Source organism: Equus przewalskii, chromosome 2 (genome assembly GCF_037783145.1).
Source record: "Equus przewalskii isolate Varuska chromosome 2, EquPr2, whole genome shotgun sequence".
NCBI lineage: Eukaryota > Metazoa > Chordata > Mammalia > Perissodactyla > Equidae > Equus > Equus przewalskii.
Genome location: NC_091832.1, coordinates 119,117,801 through 119,141,991, shown reverse-complemented (window position 1 = coordinate 119,141,991; position 24,191 = coordinate 119,117,801). Strand labels below are relative to the sequence as shown.

Below are 24,191 nucleotides of genomic sequence, written 5' to 3'. Positions count from 1 at the left end.
CTAAGGAATATCCATTGTCAAATGGTCCTGATTAGGCCAAGAACTGACCAAACAGAGACAGCTGTGGTGTATAAATCAATGCACACCCCCAGACTGACCCTTAGCACGCCCCCTTATAGACTCTATGGTAGGACGCAAAAACAGGGGGATCATGTGGTACAAGAGGCAAGTAGCTGGACTACAGTGAGGTCAGGAGACTAAATGAGACTACTCTGGAAAAAGCCTTTCCAGCCTAGAAATGGACTGAAAGTGGGTTTAAACGAGGCCCGAAGAATTTTTTAAATTAACTTTATTGCCCTCTACTGGTCCTTAAGTTATGGCAGTTCGACATTTTTCACGCCATGGAAAAGAACATATTCAAGTCAGCGAATCTCAAGCATTTCTTCAGTGCTTATGCAGCACCAGGCAGAGTTCTGGGTGCCGAAGAATAGAAAAATAAGTAAGACTTGGACCCTGCCCACACGGAGCCCAATCTGATCAGGTGACTCTTAAAGGTAACACGAGAGGAGTGGCTCCAGCTCATTATTTCTCTGCCATTTGCAGTTTCGGTCAGTGCTAGCAAATCAATTCAGAGAAAACTTACAGTTTGCAGTTGTACCCATCTTAATACATTCATATGTTAGGAGCAACATCTTCTAAATACATAGGTACTTTTTTCTTAGGGAGAATAACAGTGTTATCCTGGGTGTGAATGAACACCTTTCCCACCTTAAACGAGCAGCATGATCTGATCCAATAAACGTCTGCCTGAAGCCACTGTCCTTCAGTTTCCGGAAATCAAGGAGAGAAGTCTCAGAGCAGGAGAACAAGAGGCACTTGGTCGTCACTCCAGCCCCCGCCCCAGGAACGGAGGTGCCCACAGGGGAGGACACTGCTAATTTGCTCTGGCACGTGCTCCTGACAGCTGACCACAGCGTTGCTGTCTGTTCAGAGGGGGATGAACATCAGTTTATTATGCATTGAGCCTGTGACTCCCAAGAGAAAGAAATCGACCATGCCAGAATGTTCCACCGGGCAGTGTAGCTCAGTATCATACCCCCTAAAATCAGCTAATGGCAGAGGTCATCTTGAAACTTCATCAAGTCCCAATTACTGAAAATTACTTTCAGACCCAATGGCTTGTTTGATCTTCTTCTGAAAGTCTCGAGTCATTGCCCTGGCGATGTCCTGAATCTTGTATATTGAGCACCATTCTGATTTTAGCGAATAATTTCAGACACTGGAAGGTGCTCAGGTTTAGAAAGCACAAAATCCAAAAGAAGTCATATTGGCAGAACAGTTCCTTAAGGGAAAGAAAATCAAAATTAAATAGCTTAAATTAGAACTATTTTCCAAAAGTTGCCTTTCCATGAAAATAAAGTGAATGATGAATTACACAGGTTTGCCTGAGGCTGAGAGCAGTAGACTTATTGACATTACTATAATACTGACCTCAATTGAGCTAAGCTTTAAACTCTGAGGAATAGGTTTCAAACAGGTTTATAGGCTGGAGAGAGTCTGCACCACCCCGAGGGCTTGCTTTCCCCTGCCAGGTAGTCAGTCAACGCTATTACCATGGCTCTGCCTTTTCCTCTTGGTGAAATATCGGAGCACAGGTGTGCAGGGGCCGATTCCTAGTGAATAGGTATGGCCTCCCCCTTCTCTGTGCAAGGGCGTGCTGGAACAACTGGGTCTGAAGCAACGTCCACGGGAGTGGCAGCTTCACACCTCAGAAGGTAAAGTGGATTTTAAAGCAGCTCAGGTTGCAGATTAACCAAAATCAAAACATGTTTATTGAGGGCCTAGTAAATATTTATTGAGTGCTAGAGAATGTTGGAAACATTTTAAAAATATGTGTAAAAGCATAGTTCTTGCCTCCTAGGAAAACACCTTCTAGTTGGGTAGATAAACAAAAGCATCTGGAACGTGTAATAACAATACAAGAGTTAATTTAAATAACAAGCCTGAAGCTGTCATGATGAGATTCAAGACTAATTTCCAAAAGGATGGGAAGAGATTTGCTGGTTTTGTAACAGATCTGAGCTCACAACCTTTGGCTATTTTTTGAAGCCCATTTTGTTTCAAAAGAGAAACAGAAAATAATTGTGAATCCCTTTGGAAGCTGAGGGCACTGTTTCTCGGTGGGTGAGCTCCCCTGTGCCAGCTCCACGAGGGGTGTGGATTAACGATGCAGATTCCTATGCTTTGCTCCAGACCAAAGAAAACCACCAGGATCGCTGGGGTCCCGTCTGGAATCCACACTTTAACAAGCACCCTCCAGAAGGAGCGATCACGACCGTGGGGCCCTCCCGCTGCTCTCCCTGAAGCAAGTGGCTTTCTTCACAACATAGATACCATCTAGGCAGTAATGTGAGGGTTTGGAGACCTTAAGAAAGGAAAGTCGAAAACTGTCCAGAAGCACAATACCACCTCTGCATCCTCAGCCTACAAATTGGAAATCAGCAAGTTTTCCAAAACTCGGGCTTTCTGAGTTTTCTCAGTAGCTGGAAGAAACATTTCTAGCTTCATAGCCAGTTGTTATAAACTTATCTAGATTTTTCTTCCTCCTAACCAAGGCCACCGTCCTCAGGAGGACACTCCTAATTTCTAGTCATCTGTTGGCTGCTCATGTTACTGCGACAGCATCTCCACTCTGGGCAGGGAGAGAGATGGGGCTGAAGGCTCCTGTAATGCAGAATCTAAAAGAATAGATTTCAATTTGTTCACCACATTTTATATTTCTTAATATTATTCTAATGGAGTGTCCAAGTAAAAAGTTAAAATCTCTTCTGGAAATTCCTTCAGTTCCTTGTTGTATGGCATCGTGTTTGAGCAAAGACCATAATCCTTAAGGAATAGCCACATGAAAGCTTCTGTTAATTGTGAGTCAAATTATGAAGAGCCCATGAGGGCAGGAGTGTGGCGGTGGATGTATTAAGTTACTTTATCCCATAAATGGGCAAATGGACAAAATTCAACTTCCTCCTTCCCGAATTGTCCTTGGCTGGGGTTAACTGCTAGAAAGTTTTAGCCTAAAAGCAAATTTTTTTTAAATGATGAGCAAATAAAAAGGAGCATTATAATGCAGTGCCACAGCCCCGCTCTTGCACCAGGTTTCCCTGTTGGAAAATCTCTCAGATTCCTTCCATAAAGTGTTATACTTACTTTAAACACAGTGTTTAATTAATGTTATAATATGTATTTAAGTTTCATTTGATTGAAATAAATGAAACAGAAAGAGAAAAAAATTTCCCGTGTCTTCTCTGGAAGTTACAAGAACAATCTTTTCTTTCAACTTCAGAGTATGTGCTTTGGTTCCAAAATGATCACAATGTTCCCTTGTTTGTTTCCATAGAAAATTGCACTTTTATTTTTATTCAACTTCTCCCGAACATTGTCTGATCCGTGATTCCCAGGGGATACTCGGAAAATAAGTTCCTCATAGGAAGGGGACGGAGACTGGGGAAAGAACGTGAACTTACAGCCAGTGATGGAAGCCGTATCGGGCAGCGTTGGTGGTGGCGCCATTTCTCTCACTGACGCAGAGGAGCCTTCAAACAGCAGTTAGGCAGCGCCTACAATTGTGGCAGCTGCGGCTTGTTTAAACATTGTAATTCTCTGATTGATTCCCAACTAGGACGTCTTGGATTCAACAGAACATAGTTATTCAGGGTGTCTAAGAACACATTCATATAACCTGTCTGAAAAGTGAGGGACTAATTGCTTTACACGTCTGTTCATCATTGTTTCTACATGTACTGAGCACTGGGAATAACTTAGTAAGTCCATTAAAATTTATGAAATTCAGCATAGGCATTTATCGTTGAATTTCTTCTCAATAATTGAACATGAAACGACCATCTACTATTATGGGATGAGGTCACAAAGCTTTTTACGTTGAAAGTATTCATTGTATTCCAAAAGATTGGAAACCAGAGGTCAAGGCGATCAGGTTACTCACACAGGTTATTACTTTATTTCTCTATAACCGCATGAGGTTTTTAGAGAAAAACTTCCATCTCCTTTATTCCTGAAATTTAATGTGATTGGTTCCCATATTTTTATTGTTAATTGATGAATTTGGCAAATATGTTTTGTGCCACTACGATGTGCCACTCACTTTTTCAGCTACTGGGGCTACAGCAGAGAACAAGCAAGTATAAATCCTCGTCTCTTTGGGATGCGGGAGCAGAGAGGTAGACAATAAACTGAATAAGTATACAGCATATTAGACAGCGACCCAGTGTCCTGGAGAGAAATCAGACAGGGAAGGAGGATCAAGAGAACGGGGCGGGGGGTGGGCAGGGCACAATGCGGTCGGTCAGGGAAGCTTCTCTGGGAAGGGACAGCAGAGCAGAAGTCTGAAGGAGGTGAGGAGTAGCTACACAGATTCCTGGAGGAGGGGTCGTCAGGCAGACTAGCAAGTGCAGAGAACTCCAGAACACAGGGAGCCTGCCTGTGGCAATCACAAGAGCAGGAGGCCTGTGTGGCCCCTGAGACTAGGGGAGGGGAGGAGGAGGAGGGAGGGGGGGAGATGGGAGATGGGAGGAGGAGGAGGAGATAGGGTAGAGGAGAAGGAGGAGGAGATAGGGGAGAGGAGGAGGAGATGGGGAGAGGAGGAGGAGGAGATGGGGGAGAGGAGGAGGAGGAGATAGGGGAGAGGAGGAGGAGATGGGGAGAGGAGGAGGAGGAGATAGGGGAGAGGAGGAGAAGATGGGGAGAGGAGGAGGAGGAGATGGGGGAGAGGAGGAGGAGGAGGAGATAGGGGAGAGGAGGAGAAGATGGGAAGAGGAGGAGGAGGAGATGGGGGAGAGGAGGAGGAGATGGGGAGAGGAGGAGGAGGAGATAGGGGAGAGGAGGAGAAGATGGGGAGAGGAGGAGGAGATGGGGAGAGGAGGAGGAGATGGGGAGAGGAGGAGGAGGAGATAGGGGAGAGGAGGAGAAGATGGGGAGAGGAGGAGGAGATGGGGAGAGGAGGAGGAGGAGGAGATAGGGGAGAGGAGGAGAAGATGGGGAGAGGAGGAGGAGATGGGGAGAGGAGGAGGAGGAGATGTGGGAGAGGAGGAGGAGGAGATGTGGGAGAGGAGGAGGAGGAGATGTGGGAGAGGAGGAGAAGATGGGGAGAGGAGGAGGAGATGTGGGAGAGGAGGAGGAGGAGATGTGGGAGAGGAGGAGGAGGAGATGTGGGAGAGGAGGAGGAGGAGATGGGGGAGAGGAGGAGGAGGAGATGTGGGAGAGGAGGAGGAGGAGATGTGGGAGAGGAGGAGGAGGAGATGGGGGAGAGGAGGAGGAGGAGATGGGGGAGAGGAGGAGGAGGAGATGGGGGAGAGGAGGAGAAGATGGGGAGAGGAGGAGGAGATGGGGGAGAGGAGGAGGAGGAGATGGGGGAGAGGAGGAGAAGATGGGGAGAGGAGGAGGAGATGGGGGAGAGGAGGAGGAGGAGATAGGGGAGAGGAGGAGGAGATGGGGAGAGGAGGAGGAGATGGGGAGAGGAGGAGGAGGAGATGTGGGAGAGGAGGAGGAGGAGATGGGGGAGAGGAGGAGGAGGAGATGGGGGAGAGGAGGAGGAGGAGATGGGGGAGAGGAGGAGGAGATGGGAGATGGGAGGAGGAGGAGAAGATGGGGGGAGAGGCCAATGGGAGGACTTCAGTTTCACTTGATCAAAATGGAAGCCACAAAAGCCGGTGAAGCCTGGTGAAAGTTTTTGTGAGATTCATCTCATTGGACCCGTGAATTGATTATAATCTTGTAACACTGTGCACACGCAGTGATATTACAGAGCACTTGGCAGCAGTTCTGCAAGTCGATTATATTTTCCTTTGTAATCTTGTAACCTCAGTTTCTCCTATTACTATGTTGAATATTCCTTTTTTCATAACATAAATAAAAATTGACATTTAAGTCCATTTTCAAATGATCACATTTTACTAACTACAATTGGAATCAACATTTTTAACCTGATATAAAGTGTGAAACATGAAGGGTATATAAAGTAAAATAAAATTTTAGGGACATGATTATAAAATAATGAGATCAATTCTAGGGCTGGCCCCTGGGGTAGTGATTAAGTTTGGTGCCCTCCACTTTGGTGGCCTGGACTTGCACGTTTGGATCCTGGTCATGAACCTACACTACTCATCAGCCATGCTGTGGTAGTGACCCACATGCAAAGTAGAGGAAGATGGGCACAGATGTTAGCGCAGGGCTAATCTTCCTCAGCAAAAAATAAATAAATAAATAAAATTTAAAAATAAAATAATGAGACCAATTGTATAAAACATTCATGAAAATGACTTATTTATTTTATGCAATAAAAATTTTAAAGTTTTATAATGTTTGTATATTGTCTCAAATATGTGGATTTACATGAATTTACCTTTTTTCCCTTCTCTTACAGGAAAATATACATGCAAGAGTAAGTACTTTTGTTTTTATAATAGAAATCAAAAGTAAAAATAATGGAGAAAAACTGTTGAATATTTCTGTGCAAGTCAGAATTTTTAGTTTTTACAGTTATGTTTATTGCTTTTAATAAATCTCAAGATTTCAAAGACACTTACCCTAGACATTATTGGTACATTTGTTTCCAATTTGTCTCAGATGATCTTGCTTATTAAATTACTACCATATGTACTTTAGGAAACTTCTTAGAAGAATCCTGTGGTGTAATTGACTTAAATCACAAGGTTGCTGGTGCCGGAACTCTTCAGAGCTGCTCATCACACATATGTTTACGAATCTTGATGTGTCCAAAAGCACCTCTTCCTAAGAACATTAGCCTTAAAAAGTCTCAGATTAATACCATAATGTTTTTGAAGTTTCAATAGATTAATGTACAAAAGGAAATATTCCTCACACATTATGATAAAATATTGGGTTTCTCCTAATTTGGACTCTTGCATGATTTACAGGGAAAAAAATCATACACACATACATAGCAGGGAAATGAAATATTAAGATGAAATAGTCACTAGGACAATACAGAAATTATCATAAAAGCCACACACACGCACACACCTTGGAGGATGTCTATTTTTATAGGAGAGAAACCTGTCTAGCTGACTAGCACTGAAGGGAGGATACCGGCTTAAATACGCAGTCAAATTTACCAGGACTTCAAGAAGCTCATGTTTGGCTTAGCAAGGTCAGCAACTCTCCAAGGTCCTGAGTTCCTAGTCCGTGTGTGTGTGTGTGTGTGTGTGCGTGCGTGTGTCTGCTTGTGTGTGTGTGTGTGTGTGTAACTTGTGTTCTAAACTCCTGAAACTTTACATCAAGAAATACGAAATTTACAGAATGAAAATTATATTAATGCAAGCTGTGAATAGCTGTTGTTCATGCTTTGGTGCAGAACAACCATGAGGAGAGAATTCCAGAAGTGAGGTGGATGAAGCGGGCGCGGGTACAGGACCCCCGGAGACTAAGGCTTTGCCCTCCAGGCAAGCCCACAAGTCAGCTTTTGACACCCCAACGAGCACGCAGTTTGCTCACTTTACAAGTCTTTTCTTTCAAGTGGAAAAACATATCCTATAGTACAAACAGAAGCGAGTAGGCTCGTTCAGCGAGTTCGCAGCTCTGAGATGGTTGGATCCGAATTGGTTGCGCGAGAGGAGGGCTCCCGGCTTCTCCCGGCCGCAGTCGATGGGGCTGTGGGGCACTGCTGCTCACACAGCCTGGGCCCTGCCGCGCGCCTGGGACTGCGGATGCACGGGGCTGGGAGCGTGGAGAAGCACTGCCTGCCTGCAGACGCTGCTTAGCTTTCCTTTCCTAAAGCTTAGGCCTCTATAACCAGCAGACCGCTAGGGAGAGCGCGACTGGGGAGCATGAGGGTCCGCCACCCCAGCCCGCGCGCACAGGCCCCTGCAGACAGAGCTCAGCACGCAGCACGTCCCGCCGGATCCTCGCAGGAAATTGGCTGGCGCCGCGGCGATCCCGCTGTGGCTGAGCGGGCTGCGTGCGCCCGAGCCTCGTCCACGCAGGACTGAAAGAAGCGCCGCGCAGCGCGTGCCTGGGGCCGTCAGCCGCGTTCTCCGCGAGGTGCTTTCCTGCGGTTCTCTCGCGGGTCAGCGGGCGCGCGCTGCTGCATGAGGGGTGACAAGGGGTGACAGGCCGCGTCAGTGCAGGACGCCCCCGCAGCCAAGGCCAGGAGTGCGGGCGCCAAGAGTGCACTTAGGAGGCGGGGGTTTTTAAATGGCTTAAAATAATCCCTTACTTATGGAAACAAAAATTGCCTGTTTTTTCTTTTTATTTCAATCTACATTTTAAAAAATACAAAGAAATGCAAAGATATTTATACCTTCTAAAATGTTTACTTTGGATTACTTATAATCTTATGCAAACATCAAAGACAGTATTAAAGAGACAAGAATCGTAGATGCCCCAGCAAAGAGCCCCCATAAAAGCATCTGAGACAGTCCCGGGTTCTAAAGCAGGAGAAACATACCTGTTCTCAATTCAGCAGTCTCCAGAAACGCAGTGCTGGGTCTCCACGTTTTTGCAATGTTCTCTATGTGCTCTCTGCCTGATCAGCTATTCCAACCTTTGGATCTCAGAGTTTCTATTAATCTCAAATGTTATAACTTATTGTCTCTTTTCTTAAGCTTTGTATTGTTAAAATTGTTGAAGAAACACTACAAAATATAGAATATCAAAATAGGGATGGTAAAGACATCCATAGTCACGGTGCAGAGCTGACTGCTGTAGCTCAGGGGTCCCTCACTTCACCGCAACTTTCCTCCACACGCACATATGCCTGAAATACGACCGCTCTGTATTTCCTGTATGGCTTCTCGCTTTCTCATTCATCAAAACATCGTGGGCTTCTTTCTCTGTCAGTAATTATAAATCCCCATCGCTCTATGACTGCATAATATTCCATCTGATATAGATAGCATAAGTGAGTTTACCACACCTGACAGATACTTGAATTGTGTCTGTCTTGTAAAGATTGATGTTATGTGTTTATTCTTTTTTTTATGTGTTCATTCTTATACATGATCTTTGTGCAATAATTTGATTTTCTTGGGATGAATTTCTAAAAGTGGAATTGCTAGATCAAAGGGCTTTTGATACTTATTGCCCAGAAATTTAAGGAAAGTTGAACTAATTTATATTCCTATGGCCAACATGTGAGTCATCCATTTATCTACTTCTTGCCAGCACTAGATACAATTAATATTTATATCTTTACTACTTGTGCAATGTAATAGGCCAAAGGTAGTATTGTATTGTTTTAATTTTCATTAATAATGATCTTGAGCTTTTTCAAGTATGTTTAACCATTTGGATTTCACCTTTAATGAATTGTCTTTTTAAATGATTGTTCTCTTTTATTGAGATGATCATCTCTTTTTAATAGATTAATAACAGCTCTTTAATTAGCAAGTGTATTGACCCTTTTTATGTCTTATGTGCTATAAATAATTTTTTCCAGCTTATCATTTGGTTTAGCATACTTTAGCTTCTGTTTTTGTTTTTATCTGTACAGTTTTACAGAGCTAAATTTTTAAATAGATTTACCATTTTTTCTACTGTGGTTTTTGGATTTTGTGTCTTGCCTAGAAAATCCAAGATTGTTTTAAAGTGTAATCCCATGTTTTCTTCAAGTTCTTGTATAGCATCACTTTTAACATTTAAACCTTTGATCTATCTAAAAATTATTTTGGTATAAAGAGTGATGCAGGAATCCATTTTTATTATTTTTTCTATATGACAGCTAATTATCACAACACTGATATTATATAATCCATTTTGTCCACTGAGTAGGAATGTCATATTTACCGTATTTACTTAATCTCCATAACTACTTGCATTTATTTTTTGATTTCCTATTTTGTGCTACTCATCTGTCTGTGTAAGGACCCACACCAAACTGCTTTCATTTTTGCACCTTTATAATATATTTTAATATCAAGTACAACTAATTCCAGCTCAGCACTCTTCCTTTTCAGAATTTTCCTGAATATTCTTGCATGTTTCCTTTTTTTTAAAACTTTCTTTTTCTGTTGAAATTATATGTACTCACAGTTTAAAGAGCCGAATAGTTCTACAGGATTTGTTAAGGAAAACAGTACTCCCCCCTTCTCCTACCTGCCGCTAAATGCTTCTTACCAGACACAACCATTTTCACATCTTTTAGTTGAATATTTTGATATTTATCCTCATGACTCTAAACATGAATGGCTTTTCTTTTATAGGCACTATTTATTGACTTCCCCCTGTGGAAGAGAAGAATTTATCTCTTTTCCCTGCCCCGTCTCCACTACACACACACACACACACACACACACACACACAGGTCCTTCCCATCTCTCCATTCTCCCTTTGTAGTTACATTGTAATTTGTATTAGAGCAATAACAGTGTTTGAATTATTATGTCTGAGTAAATTTCTTTTCAGAGCTAAACCTTGGGATAAACTGCTTATTTTCCTGGGAGTTAAGTGTTGCCTTTTTCTTTTTTCATTTTCCTTGTACTAATCATTAATACCAAACTCACGACCAGTTAGGCAAGTCATCTCTCAAGACAACCCGATCCATTATGTATGCCATCAACTCCATCTCCTTAAAAAGCCTCTCCCACAGCCTCTGACGCGTTGAGTTTGGACTGGTGGCTCTCCTCTCCAACGTCCTGGAGATGCTCTTTGCCTCTTCCCTGTTTTTAGTAGAGTATATCCTTCAATAGTTTCCTCTATTTATCAAAGAATGCATAGAAGTAAAACTTAAATAACTTTTATATCCAAAATACCTTGATTTTACCCTCACACGTGATTTATAGTTTGGGCATAGAATTCTAAATTGAAAATCATTCATCTTCAGAATTTGAAGGTCATTCTTTGTTGTTTTCTAGCTTTCCATGTTGCTACAAGAAATCTGAAGCTTTTCCTGATTCCTAATCGTTTGTTGGTACCTGTTTGTTTATATGTTTCTCTGAAGGATTGTAGGATCTTCTCTTTGACCCCAATAGTCTGAAGTTTTTTAACTCCAAGCTGTGAATCCGTTTCATCCATTGTGCTGAATACTCAGCAAGTTCTTTCAACCCGAACCATCATTCTCTTGGGTTATCTCACTGATAACTTCTCCCGTATGGGCTCTGTCCTCTTTCTGGGACTCCTGTTATTTAGATATTGGGCCTCCTAGACCAGAGCTCTAATTTTCTTCTATTTTCTATACCTTTGTACTTTTGCTCTTCTCCCTGGAAAGTTCCTGAACATTTTCTCCAACACTAATGAGTTTGTATTTCTGCTGCTATCCTTTTAAACCCCAAGAGCTCTTTCTCAGTTCCCCCAGTGATCTCCCTCATTTGTATAGCATTCTGAGAATTGAGTTGTTTCTTAAGCAGGTTTTCAACTAGCCCTCCTTATTCTATCCTCGTCTCCTTCTCTCTCCACTTCCGTAGATTCTCAAGGATGCCAATTAATGAACTTTGGAGGAATGACTAAATTATTGCCTCTCCATATTATTGATTTTCTCTCGTCTGCTCTATCAATTACCATTCATTCACCTTCTTTACACCTTCTAAAATTTGTTAATAGTTCTGTATTTATTTTCACAACTGTTTTTTATTTATGGCAAATGCCACTTTATTATTTGTGTAGTAATATAGTTTCTTCTAAAATTGACTTAAGTTGCCTTTAAAAAATAATAAATAAAAAAATTCGATAATAATCTAGATGGTTTGTGATTATTGTAAAATAAATATTAAATTTAGGATACTTGTGGTCATAAAATATAGGAAAAGCCATGGTTACCTGATTATTTTTCCTTTGTCTCATTTTCTCCCTCTAATTAAGAAATACAGATATACCTCAGTGGTCAATAGTGATTTTTTCTGTTTTCCACCATAGTTTTTCATGGTTTAAACATCATTTTTGTTTTCATCGTGCAACTGTTCTCTTGTATTGGATATGAAGCTCTTTATAGCAAAGCTGATGCTGCTAAAACAAACCCAGCTGTGCTTACTTGACTTTGTAAAGTCCCAGCAATAATTGTAATGAGATTCATGTAGCTACTTATGGCTACTTATGGCACTAAATACTTGCCAGAGTATTCGCACGATAAGACAGAGACAGATGAAACAGAATTACAGATTAATAACTACCTCAGCGTTCAGCCAATGTGCGTGGGGAATTGTTACACATTTGGTTGCTTTCTGTCTGGGAGGCCTGTGATAACTGGCTGCTGGCTGAGCTGGGTCACATCGCATATAGGACTGCTCCACCTCACAGGCATCAGGACTTCATCCTACTGGGAGGGGTTAGGTGGGGGCCGCCTTGGGCACGGAATGCCTGCGGTGCAGTCATCTTATCACACACCCTCTATCTTTCCTGCCGTATTGCTTCTGTGTGATGCAGGCGTCAGAACATCATGCTCATCACTTGGCGACTGTCCAAAGTGCATGTCTGAAGACAAAACTGTCTGGGAGATCTCTCGTTTTTGAGAAAGCCATTTTTAATATTTGCATTGGTGACTCTTTCAAGAGAAGCAGTAATCATTTATAATTATTATCGTCATTGAAACATAAAACAGAGAGCATAGAACCTGGATGCCACAGAGAGCTGGGAGAGAAGTAATAATGAGATGTGGATACAACTATAGGGCTTGGTTGGTTGTTTGGCAGATCTTGACAAGGAAGAAAGGAAGCAGCTCAAAGGTACAAGTACATCCTTTAATATATCTGGGGATTGTTTTGTAATTAAAAATAAAAAATATGTGTATAACAATAGACCACACTAATAAACTATCTTATTAAAATTGTTCTTTTTGGGGGCCAGCCCGGTGGCACAGCAGTTAAGTGCACATTCCACTCTGGCAGCCCGGGGTTCGCTGGTTCTGATCCCGGGTGCAGTCATGGCACCACTTGGCAAGCCATGCTGTGGTAGGCGTCCCACATATAAAAAATGTAGGAAGATGGGCACGGATGTTAGCTCAGGGCTAATCTTCCTCAAAAAAAAATTCTCTTTGGTTGAATTGTTTGATTATATTTCTATTTTGATGGTATTTTCAGTGATTTTTAGAAGATCAAATAAACTAATATTTGGCAATAGTCAGAGGAAAAAACTCAGAAGGAATTCTGATCTTATTCATCAAGATAATAAGATTTCTACTATTCAGCTTAATACCTTCCATATTCCTGATTTGTTTTTACTTAAGGGAATGTTTTCCCACTTAAGTATCTAACCTGTTGTATTGTTAAAGAAACTCTGCTTAAAATAGATAAGAAAATGCTGTCCTTTTTATTCAAAGGCTCTGCTGTTCATACATCACCAGCTAGAAACTATGTTTTTATTTTTTATTTTTTCAGCATTCATAATAGATTTACATTTTTCCCATCCACTTCACCCAGTCCTCTTGGAAACCAGTAACATCTCTCTTCCTCGTTCCCTCTGTGACACCCTGTCCTTAGCTCCCTTCCTTAATAGATTTCGTGCAAATGGGTAGGAAGCATAAGATAAATCATATGGAAGCAACTCTTCACTCCCTTGCAAATCCTTAATATTTATTTTGATTTTCCTCAAAAAAAGTTGTTGCTTTTTAGTTTGCTTCAGTCTTTGTGTCTGTTATGGTATCATCATTTTCTCAACATGGATAAAATTCCTCAGTCATTTCTTCAGGACCATCACACAATTTTTTTGGAAAAAAAGTTCAACGTGAAAAGCACATTACAGAAAATTTGAGAAATCCACCACTTCAGTCTGCAAATATTCATTGAGAGAACACTGTATGTCACACCAGGGATATAGTGGTGGCAGAGAAACTGAGCACAAACTAGTAAATAGAGAAACAAGATGATCGCAGATAGTGATAAGGGCTTTGGTGAAAATAAAATGGGGCGATGTGACGGAGAGTGGTTGGTGTGCGTGAGTGTGTCTGCACGCGTGTGTGCACTTGCATGTGACAGTCCTTAGTTCTCATTTATCAAATGAGGAGTTCAATGAGTGGGTCTCCTAAGGCACCTTCAGACCTTCTTTAATGATGCAACCTTTCTAATATTGTTCAACATTTTTTAGACTCATTTCACTATGCCAATTATGTTGTCTGTTGTCTGTCCATATTAGTACTTAAAACATAATAATTGAAGAATGGAAAATCCACCTATCAGGATTGGAAAACAGTGTCTGTGTCCTCTGTCTACTAAATAGAAACCTAAAGGAAAACAAATGAGTACATCTGTCCACCAGAAGGGACCTGGCACACGGTTTCATCCATGTCCCGTATACAGCTCCCTTTATTTGCCTCTTTGCATAAAGAGACTTTGGAAACCACTGCCTTCTGGCTGAAAAATGAATGGCAGTGGGTTGGACAATGGCGTGACCATGCTTGTAGCTTCTTCACTTCCATTTGGAATGGCCCTATTGTCGTCTCAGACACTCCTAACGGAAGAGTCAGGTGTGAGTGCTCACTTTTGTGGAGCCATTTAAAGATCTGTTGGCTGAGAAGAACTCCACATGGAAAGTCACTGTGTAGCAGCGATGTTTAGTGATAGTGACGGTGTTCGTAATATTTACAGAACTGTTGCATTTATTATAAATCTCTTTGGGGACTGTGATAGAACTTCTGAAACATCAATGCAACTTCTCAGTTTGGTAGAAGAGAGAAGACAATGCCTTCTTTTGACAACACTTAGCAAGTCATCTTTTAGATTTTAAATAATGATTTTATTTTCCTCACTAATAATCACAAAAACCATCAAGCAAACGCATTTTTCTTGGTTGTCATGGAAAAAAGTATTCTGAAATTGTTTCCTACTATTATTATAAAGACTGTTATTTAAAACGCTGTAAGTGGAACGTGGATGGCAATCATGCTCCATCCTTTCTGCGGACAGACAGTCATTTGTCTTCCTCCAGGTTCTGTTTAGCAGCCAGATCTTTTAGCCTTGCTTCTTTCGGTCACCCCTTGCTCCAGCTTTCATCTAGAAATCGTACATCACCAAATGGAGGGAAAAACAGTTTCAGGATTTATCATAAAAGATCACAAAAATGAAAAGGAGTTAATAAGACAAACGTTTATGAAACTGATTTATTTACTCTATCGTAGAGGCAAACCAAACTTACTGGACATGGGCTCTCTGATGATCAAACCCATCCAGCGTGTGATGAAATACCCGCTCCTGCTGTGCGAGCTTCGGAACTCCACCCCGCCCTGCCACCCGGACTTCCGAGCGCTGGAGGACGCCTTTGCTGCGGTGAGGGACATTAACGTAAACATCAACGAACTGAAAAGACGGAAAGATTTAGGTAAGAAGACATACGACGAATTGGGTGTTTTCCGCTTTTGGAGTGTTCTGTTTATGTTTCTGAGAATCGGAAGGTCTAAGTAATTATGGTCGTGGCAGGGATTATGATCACTAGATAGCTGGAGTTAGAGGCTAAGGAGGAGAGTGTGATTTTGCCCCGCCAGCTGGGTTCAGAGAGGACCATGACACACAAGAAATGACAGCTTTTAATCAAACAGTCCTTTACTCTACCTCTTTTGACCACTGCATGCCGGTGATGGATTATGGGCTGAAGATACCCACAGCATATGGCCCTCCTGTCTCTGCGGTGTGTGTGGTAAGGAGATGTGGCAAGGCCAGGTAGCTTGAGCCGTGGGAACCAGAGCCGATAAGCGGTGGCGAAAGGGGCAGATCCAGGGGAGGGGGCCCAGCTAACACATCAGGCTCATCTGGTTCAAAGAATGGAGATGTTTTTTGGCATTATTTGCTTGACTGAAGGGAGCGAATATATTTCTTTCTTAAATTAAGAAATTACTGTTAACGACTTATTACCTAAGATGTAAAATTTGCATCTGAAGTAGAATGTAGGTTTCAAAATAGGAGGCACAGCTACAGGGCTCCAACCATCTGGATGCAGTAATGCACGGGGTGGGGCATGGTCCTCCCTCTGTGGTCTGTGTCCTCCTCTGTGCCCTGGGTCCTCCCTCTGCGCCCTGCGTCCTCCCTCTGTGCCCTGAGTCCTCCCTCTGCGCCCTGCGTCCTCCCTCTGTGCTCTGAGCCACAATTCCACATTAAAGCAATGGGAGGACTTGGGGGCTAACTGGTCCAACCACTTCATTTATTTTTATTGTTTTTATTTTCTAATTTTTTAATTCAAAACATCGTATGTATCTGTGTTAATAAATTAAAATTATAAAGAAGGGCAGGGAGTAGAAAGGCAGTTGTAGAGCACAAGGTGCCCGAAACAAGGAAAGGACAGCCCCAGCCCGGACAGAAGGTCTCTGTCCAGAATGTACGATTGTTGATAGCAAATCAGTAATAAAAGCAGTCAATACAAAGTGGTCAATAATCATAATCAAGAAAAAGCAATTCACAGAAAGACCAATAAGTTTTTAAATGCTAAGCTTCACTAGAAATCTGTGGAATGCAAGTTAAAATCACAATGGCATACCAGTCCCAGTCTGTCAAATTGGCAAAAGGATGCTTAAAGGGTAACGTTCGTTAAGCACTGAATCTCAGCCTGCAGGTGAGAGTGTGAGCCAGAATCACCACTTGGGAGAAGAATTTGACAGCATCTAGTAAAGCTAAAGATGTACACACCCGAGACCCAGAAAACCAATTTCTAGATATTTGAGAAACTCCTGTCCGAATGTTCATGGAGAGACATACTAGTAACTAGCATTGTTCCTAATAGCAACAAAAGAAAAGAAAATGACTTACATATTTATTCAGATAACGCACAAACTGTTATACACTATGATACCACGAGAACATAAAAGTTAATTAAAGTACATGTATCAATTGGATAAATCTCAAAAACACAATGTTGAGTATTTTAGAAGGTAAATTAGTGAGTGACAGAAGAATATATGCAATATGGTACCATTTTTATAAAGATTGAAAACATTCAAAATAATACTATGTACTATATGGCTACATACACACACAGTAAAGGCATAAAAATAGTTACAGATAAAATAAAACCCATTATTTAGGATGACAATTTCCTTTAGGGATCAGAGAAGAGGATCAGAGAAGCTTCAACTGTTATGTGATTTTTTTTAAAAAAATAGAAAGATTGGAAACAAGGCAAAATGTTAAGATTTGACAAAGCCAGGAGATGGATAATGGCTGTTACATTATTCTTTTTACTTTCCTGTTTCCTTAAACCATTTCAAAGTTCTAAAGAGAAAGTTTTTTCGTCTCCCCTGATTCCAGTTTGCATAGCTAACCTTTATTGTTTTCTGCAGACTTTCTACGTCTGTTTCCACTTTCTCTCTCTCTCTCCCCCTCTCCTTCTTCCCTTCCTTCCTGCAACACGCACTGGACTAAGTTAGCCGTTGTCCTTTGAAGTCAATCCCACGCCATGAACGTTCCTCCAGTCAATGGGGCCTTCTTTTGAGTGGTTCCATAGTATTCCATAATGAATGTGTCCCAATTTATTGACCTATTCCTCTGTGGATGAACTTTGAATGGTTTCCAACATTTTGCTGTTAGAAAAAATGCTGCAGCAAACAAAACTTCGTGCATTTGATTACGAAAAGAGATTTTCCTGCATGGACATGCTGGCATATGATGATATGTCATGATAATGTGAATAATGTCATTTTTATAAGATTCTGCCAAGTTTTTCTCTACAAAAACTGCATGGTTTTATCTTTGTCAACAGTGTATGAGATTGCTCATCTCTCCACACCCTTACCAAAACTGAATGTCAGGAATATTTAACATTTTGAACAATATGAGAGGTGAAAATAATTTTAAAGATAAAAGAGTAAAGTTCAGAGAGGTGACTCGACTTACCCCAAATCTCTCAGCAGGTGGAGAGATCTGAAGTCTCGTCACGTGGGACACAGTTGTCTTTTCATCAGTTAGGTCTTGATGCTTCGTTCTAGAGACCCCAGATGGTAAATGTATCATCTGAGAAGAGAGAAAGAGCTTTTGTTTCTGGTGTCAGTGATTTCTTTGACGTGGGAGGTAAATGAACCTCAGGCTCGGAGGAGCTCAAACCCTGGGACAGCTGAGCTCCTGCAGGTGGGCGGCTGGGGGCAGTGGGCTGGAGCATATTGCACCTGCAACAGAGGGCCAAAAGTCACATCGATTTTGATCCTAATTACAAATATTGATCTTGAATACTCTGGATGAAACACACTTTCTATGCTGCACGTGTTCAGATATGTCATTGCGTTCTTCTGTTCCAGTTCTAAAATACAAGAAGAATGATGAGGACGAATCACTCAAAGACAAATTGTCTAAACTAAATATTCATTCAATTAGCAAGAAATCAAAAAGAGTGACAAATCATCTAAAGATTCTGACAAGAGGAGAATCACAGGTAATTTTTCTCCTTGGGCCACATACACTTTCCTGGGGGACACGATGCTGACATTTTGTGCAGTTTTGTTTTGTTGTTATCAGAGCTATTTTTAGAATGCTGAGAATCAAAGTGATTGCCCGGTGCTGTTCCCCTCTGTCTCTCGTTTGGGGAACGGAGTGGGGTGGTGTTGACTCTATCTTGGCTGTGGCGCTTCACCTCAGGAAACAGACAAAGGAGAGATAAGGTCATAAGGACAGGGGTCAACAAGGGATGCCAGGAGCCCTGACGCTCACCACCAACCAGCACACAAGCTCACCAAGGCGATGCCCTTCTTCCACCCCTGTCTTACCTCTGCTTTTAAAACCTCACTTTCCTCTGGGGTTCCTTTGATGCTCATCTTATCTTTATTTCACCTATGAAGAAAAGTGTTTAGGGGCATCCCTTTGTGTGAGTTTTCCTGCCCCTCATCCCTCCCTCCCTCCACTGCCTGGATGCACATTCTATTACTGGGTAATTGTTCTGTGTCAGCTGTTCAGCCAGGCTGGAACCACTTTCATTTCCACCCCAATACATAATGGATGGATTAGCAAGGGCTCTCAAACTTTAACATCTGTAAGAATTACCCGAGGAACCTGGTAAAGGACAGATTCCAGAGCTCTACCTGGTTCAAGGTACAAACCAGAAGTCTGTATTTTTACCAAGACTCCAGGTGTTTAGCAGCTAAATGACCTTGAAGTCAGTGATCAATGGAACACACTTTGGGAATCACAGGACAGAAAGCTTGTGGCCCTGAGGTGGTAACCAAAAGTAGGCAGGACAGTTCTTAAGATAGTCTAGTACTTTTTTTTTTCCTCATTTGCCTGCTTTCATCACTTACCATGTTAACATCTGTAACTCAGATTGTCGGTGCGACCTGGAAGCAACTGTGTGTAGGTTCAGTGCCGGTTTTAGAAGCCTTGACCCGTCTACCTCACTCTGTAGCCGCTGTGGGCTTTTTCCTTCTTCCATTAAGGCTTCACAGCTGTCTGGCCCCTACACTAGATGCGGCTTCTCCCTCCTCTGAACGCCTCACACCCTCACTGGGTGTCTCCCAGTCGTGGACGTGCTCACACTGCAGGAGTCCGCCCAAGTCAGAAATGGAGAGCAAGGTCTTTGAAGTCATTCAGATCTGGGTTTGAACCTCTCCTCGGTCACTTAATAAGTATTTGTCTCTGGGCACATAACTTAAATTCAATCATCTGTGAATTGGGGATTATACTAGGACCTAGCACATGGAGTGGCTGTGAGTGTTAAACGAGATGATGTGTATAAAGGAAGGACCTAACACCCTGCGTAAGCACTCAGTATACGTTGGCTGTCACCATCGTCACCGTCACTATCATCACCATCATCAGCAGCAGCAGCAGCAGCATTTTGCATCGTCGCCTTATGCTGGTGTTTACCTGTTAACGTGCAGGCTCCTTACTTGCCACGTGGATGGATGATGTATTCCATGTCCAACAGGGACAGCCTTGGACAGCGTGCCTGCATCACTCTTGTGCTGACTGCTTCACATCCTCTAGAGGCTCCCTGGGTCCACTGCGTGTAGCCAGTGACTCCAGGCTCCCCTCTCACCGTGAAACTGTAATGTGGGAAGTTTGGGACATTCATGGTGTGTGGTCACAGACCAAGGACAGGAAAATCAAGACATTTCAACTCCAGACCATAGTCACGAGATTGAGTTGGGAACTCGTGCGAAAAGAGGCGGGTGTGAGTGTTGGGAGAGCAGTTCTCCCTACGCCTTGGGGTGTCGCTTCTGACTCAGGACAATTCTATTGAGGAACAATAGGCGGTCTTAATTCCAGGCAGGCTTTTGTAGAAGCTGGTACATTCTTTACCACATTTATCATCAACTTCTGATATTTTTCAATTGTGGACTAAAAGTGAATTATAGTCAAAGTGGCCTGAGGGGGTATTAATTAGATTTTCCCCTTAATCTTTTGAGAGTATGTCCTGTCAGCAATGAAGCATTTCACTGTTAATCAGAAAATCAGCTGCATAGGCTGGACTGTAGACGAGATAAATCTCAAATCAGTCGATTTTGCACTTGTCAGCAGCTCCAGTGAAATATTTGGTGAAGTAGGGTATAAAACTATTCCCCATGAGGAAGATGCTATTGAATTCATCACACATGCATTGAGCTCTTATGGACCAGACGCTGTGCTGGAGATTGTAAATACAAAGAGGTCTGATTTCACACAGCTTGGGTTTGAATCCTGGTCCCACCTATTAACATGGGTAAGTTTCTTTGACTTCCTATATTAGTTAGGGTAAAGGCTAAGCGTCTCTCACAAAGAAACCCAAAACCATAGTAGCTTAAGTCGGATTGTTATTTATTGCTCTCTCTCTCTCATAATAGTCCTGAGACATGATCCAGACGGACTCTGCTGCACGCATCCCTCAGTCCTCCCCAGCTTTGTGCTGTGCTGTTCCCTAAACATGCATCTTCATCTGGCTGATGGGAGCCACGCCATTGCCATGTCTTCATTCAAGTCCCAACAACAATGGTATAGGGCCAAGACTCAGAGATGAAACACGTTACTCTTGCTCACGTCCTATTTGCCCAAACCAGTTACAAGGGCAGAGCCAGCTGCAATGCTAGGGGTTGGGGGGTTGTCTCTAGCAAGGCAGCCATGTGTCCAACTTAAACTAGAATTACGGACTATCCTTCAGTCAGAGCATGACAGAAGGATGTCAGCAACCTCGGCCACATCTCCTGAAGCTCCTGTTTCCTTATCTCTAAAATTTACCTGCCCTTGTTGAGAATCATGGACGTGACAAACCAGTTAGAGAGCAGGGTAATTATATCAGTGGGAAGACCAGTCAGGAGTGTCCTCTAAGGGAGCTCGTAAGATTAATTATAGCACCTACCCCACAGGGTTGTTTCAGAATTAAGACGAGGAATGGAAGACAGGTTTTAGCAGGGTGTCTGGAACATAGTTAGTGTTTGATAAATATTAGCTATTATTATTATTACTAAGACAAAACTACTTAATCCCAAGTGCTTGCAATCCATCGGTGGAGAGAATCCCTTAAGTAATTAACGAGCGTTGTGAGAGGACATCAGAGGAAGCAAGTAATTTTCTACAGGGGAAAGAATAGGAATTGGAGGTAGGATTCATGGAAGGGGTGACAGTTGAGCAAGTCTTTAAAAAATAAACATGGTTTTGCAAGACAGAAGAGGGACAGCATCATCGTCCAGAGTCATAGAGCAGCATGAGAGAGGTGCGGCTATGGAGAAGTAGAACCGGGCGGTAGTTCTCATCATGTGATCCTTGGACCTGCTCCTTTAGAAGCATCTGAGTCCCAAGCAAGATACACAAAATAGAATAGCTGGTGATGGGTCATTGAAAGCTGCGTTTTAAAAAATCTGCCTTAGCATCCTGTTAAATACGTCAAACTGGGTCAGAGCCTGGAGATCCTAAGGCAGAGGCTGTTCAATTGTGTGGATTACAGAGAACTGTGCCGCTTGTTTAATCAAAAGCTCTCCAGATAACCAGTATTAAGGGATTTAAAAATAAAATAGAGTCACCACGTTCCATGCATTCAGCGCTAAGGTCAACCGTTTTAAACTAACAGGCGTGTGAGCTGAGAGCGGCAGTGTTTTCTCCCCAGTGCCACGCTCAGAATACATGCCACATTCCAGAAACCTTTGCATGTCCACACAGAGTTTGCCAGCGTGAGGCTGGTTCTGATCTTCTCTTGTAGCCATTTAGTTGCTGAGAAATACTTGTCACCATTAAGAGCAGTTATAAGAGTGTGCTTCTAGAAACTGCCACAGGCATATAAAAGCATATTCTTCTGAATGCTAACAGGTAGACATGCAAGATAACAGCAAATAACTGAACACATATGACCATGATCTTAACTCTGCTGAGTTTTCCTAACACAAGGACTGTTGTTGCTGAGATTATATATTATTTTATCAAATTTGAGTTGATAAAAAATTGCTACACTTCTTTAGCCGGGAACCTAAGAGTATTTTCTAAATAACCACTGTGAAATAAATTGGGATGAGTGATATCAGTGAAACAGTAAATTCCAGTCAATAAATCAAAATTTTATTTTATTTTTATTAATTATTTTATAAACCCACAAATGTAACATAATTTAGGGGCATTTACACAATATATGAAGAGAAGAGTTTTACATCCTACAGCTACCGAGATTACGAGAGGCTCTGTGAAAACTGAACAGGAGATTAAGCCGCACTGTGTGGCTTTGCTACCCTAATTGAGCATCAGCTGTGCTGTGTCTGGCACATGGAAGGTACCCTGTTAAAACAGCACATCAGGGAAGATTTTCCTCTCAACAGGAGCTTTCTGTCATGTGCCGGGCCCATACGGTCCATGATATGTTTTTAAATTTTGGATTTGTTTGAGTTATAAAAATAATTTCATCTATATTTTAGGTGAAAGACAATACCTTTAACAGAGAAGAAAAGTTGTTTAGATCTTTAGAGAAGGCTGTGAGGCATTGTGTGAAGAACATCTCGCTCTGTCTTCAACACGTACAGGTAGGTGAAACACAATGGTTTTCAGTGTTTCTGCAGGCAGGTGTCCACGTCCACAGTCATTACGGAGAGCAAGTGTGTCACACTGACTGACGGTTCACTTACAGGATGATGCCTTCTGTATCGCATCTGGGAGGCTGCGCCCTGCTGGTGAAGGAGGACAGTGTAAGGACTCAGGTCTTATTCTTTGTTCCCTCACCGGCTCCATCCGTCCTCCGGTCCAAGTTGCCAGACTGAGGGACATTTGCTCATACAGCTGCCACGTCGTGCTGGACCATCAGCATGCTTTTTTTTATAACAGAGATGAGTTCATTAGTGCAAAATTGCAGATGAGGCAGAAGTTTTCTTCATTTATTTGATTATCCTAACATATCTCTTTCCAGTACCTAAAACACATATTTGCAAATTTAAGAGCAGGACTGAAAGAAAGAAGACAATCAAAAGTGGACAGAAAATGATATGAGATACGCTAAACAGTAAAAAGTGTATAACATGATGACTATGAAAACACAAAACCTATGTGTGTTCTCAAATTCAGCTGTAGGCTACCCCAAAAAAGGGCATGAGACCACACAATTGTAAGACAAACTGGGCACTGCTACATCTTCCATAACCAGTGATCTGGAATGTCCCTACAGTCCTGAACAAAATTCCTAGATAATTCCCCTTTAAGTAGGTGTACCTGGAGGAAAGTCAACACAAAGGAAAATAAATTCTAACAAAATAATATGACACCATATGCAGATGCACCCACACAGCACAGGCCCCTAGCATGTTTCCTGCCCTTGTTGAGAATCACAGACGTGACAAACCAGTTGGAGAGTGGGGTAATTATATCAGTGGGAAGACCAGTCAGGAGCGTCCTCTAAGGGAGCTCGTAAAGAAGACATAGTGTCCTTGACAACATCCCCACAGCGGTCACAACGAGGAAACATAGAAAGCTTGTGGGATACATGTCAGTCAGTTAAATGGCCCTGTCCCATTTTCCAGATTTCTTTCGGATATCTGCTTTTGGAAGCAGATGTTTGCGTGCTTAGATGAAATGTCACACCAACAGAGGATGAAGTCGACAGGAGCAATGATTTGGGGGCAAGGTCCTATGTTCTGTAACCAATGTCACCTTCTTTCCTTGTTTATTAGCTGATGCAAAGCCTGGTTTTCCAATCAGGTTTGCTAGTTTCTTCCTAAAGCGCTGCCTTCTGTGAAAAGAAACCCAAAACTTAGTTGTAACAACCAGGGGACAATGGGAACCCTGTTCTTGACAAATGTTTCAGGAGTAAACGTCTCTTAGAAACATCTACAGGAAAGTCTATTTCCACTAATTGATTCATCAAAAATGTGAGCATCTTCTCTTAAAGAGAATATTAAATTCACTAAGGAAAACTGAAGACATAAATCAAAGAGGAGTGAT

General features: G+C 42.2%; 1 protein-coding gene across 1 annotated transcript in view; it reads left to right on the top strand.

Annotated features, from left to right (window-relative positions):
* The window catches only part of ARHGEF38 (Rho guanine nucleotide exchange factor 38), a 120,509-nt gene that overhangs the window by 72,044 nt on the left and 24,274 nt on the right, over positions 1-24,191 (top strand). Inside the window, exons 6-9 of the mRNA XM_070611813.1 lie at positions 6,377-6,394; positions 15,014-15,213; positions 18,113-18,246; positions 22,679-22,783. Coding sequence (XP_070467914.1) covers positions 6,377-6,394; positions 15,014-15,213; positions 18,113-18,246; positions 22,679-22,783 — 457 coding nt within the window. The remainder of the gene's footprint in view (positions 1-6,376; positions 6,395-15,013; positions 15,214-18,112; positions 18,247-22,678; positions 22,784-24,191) is intronic.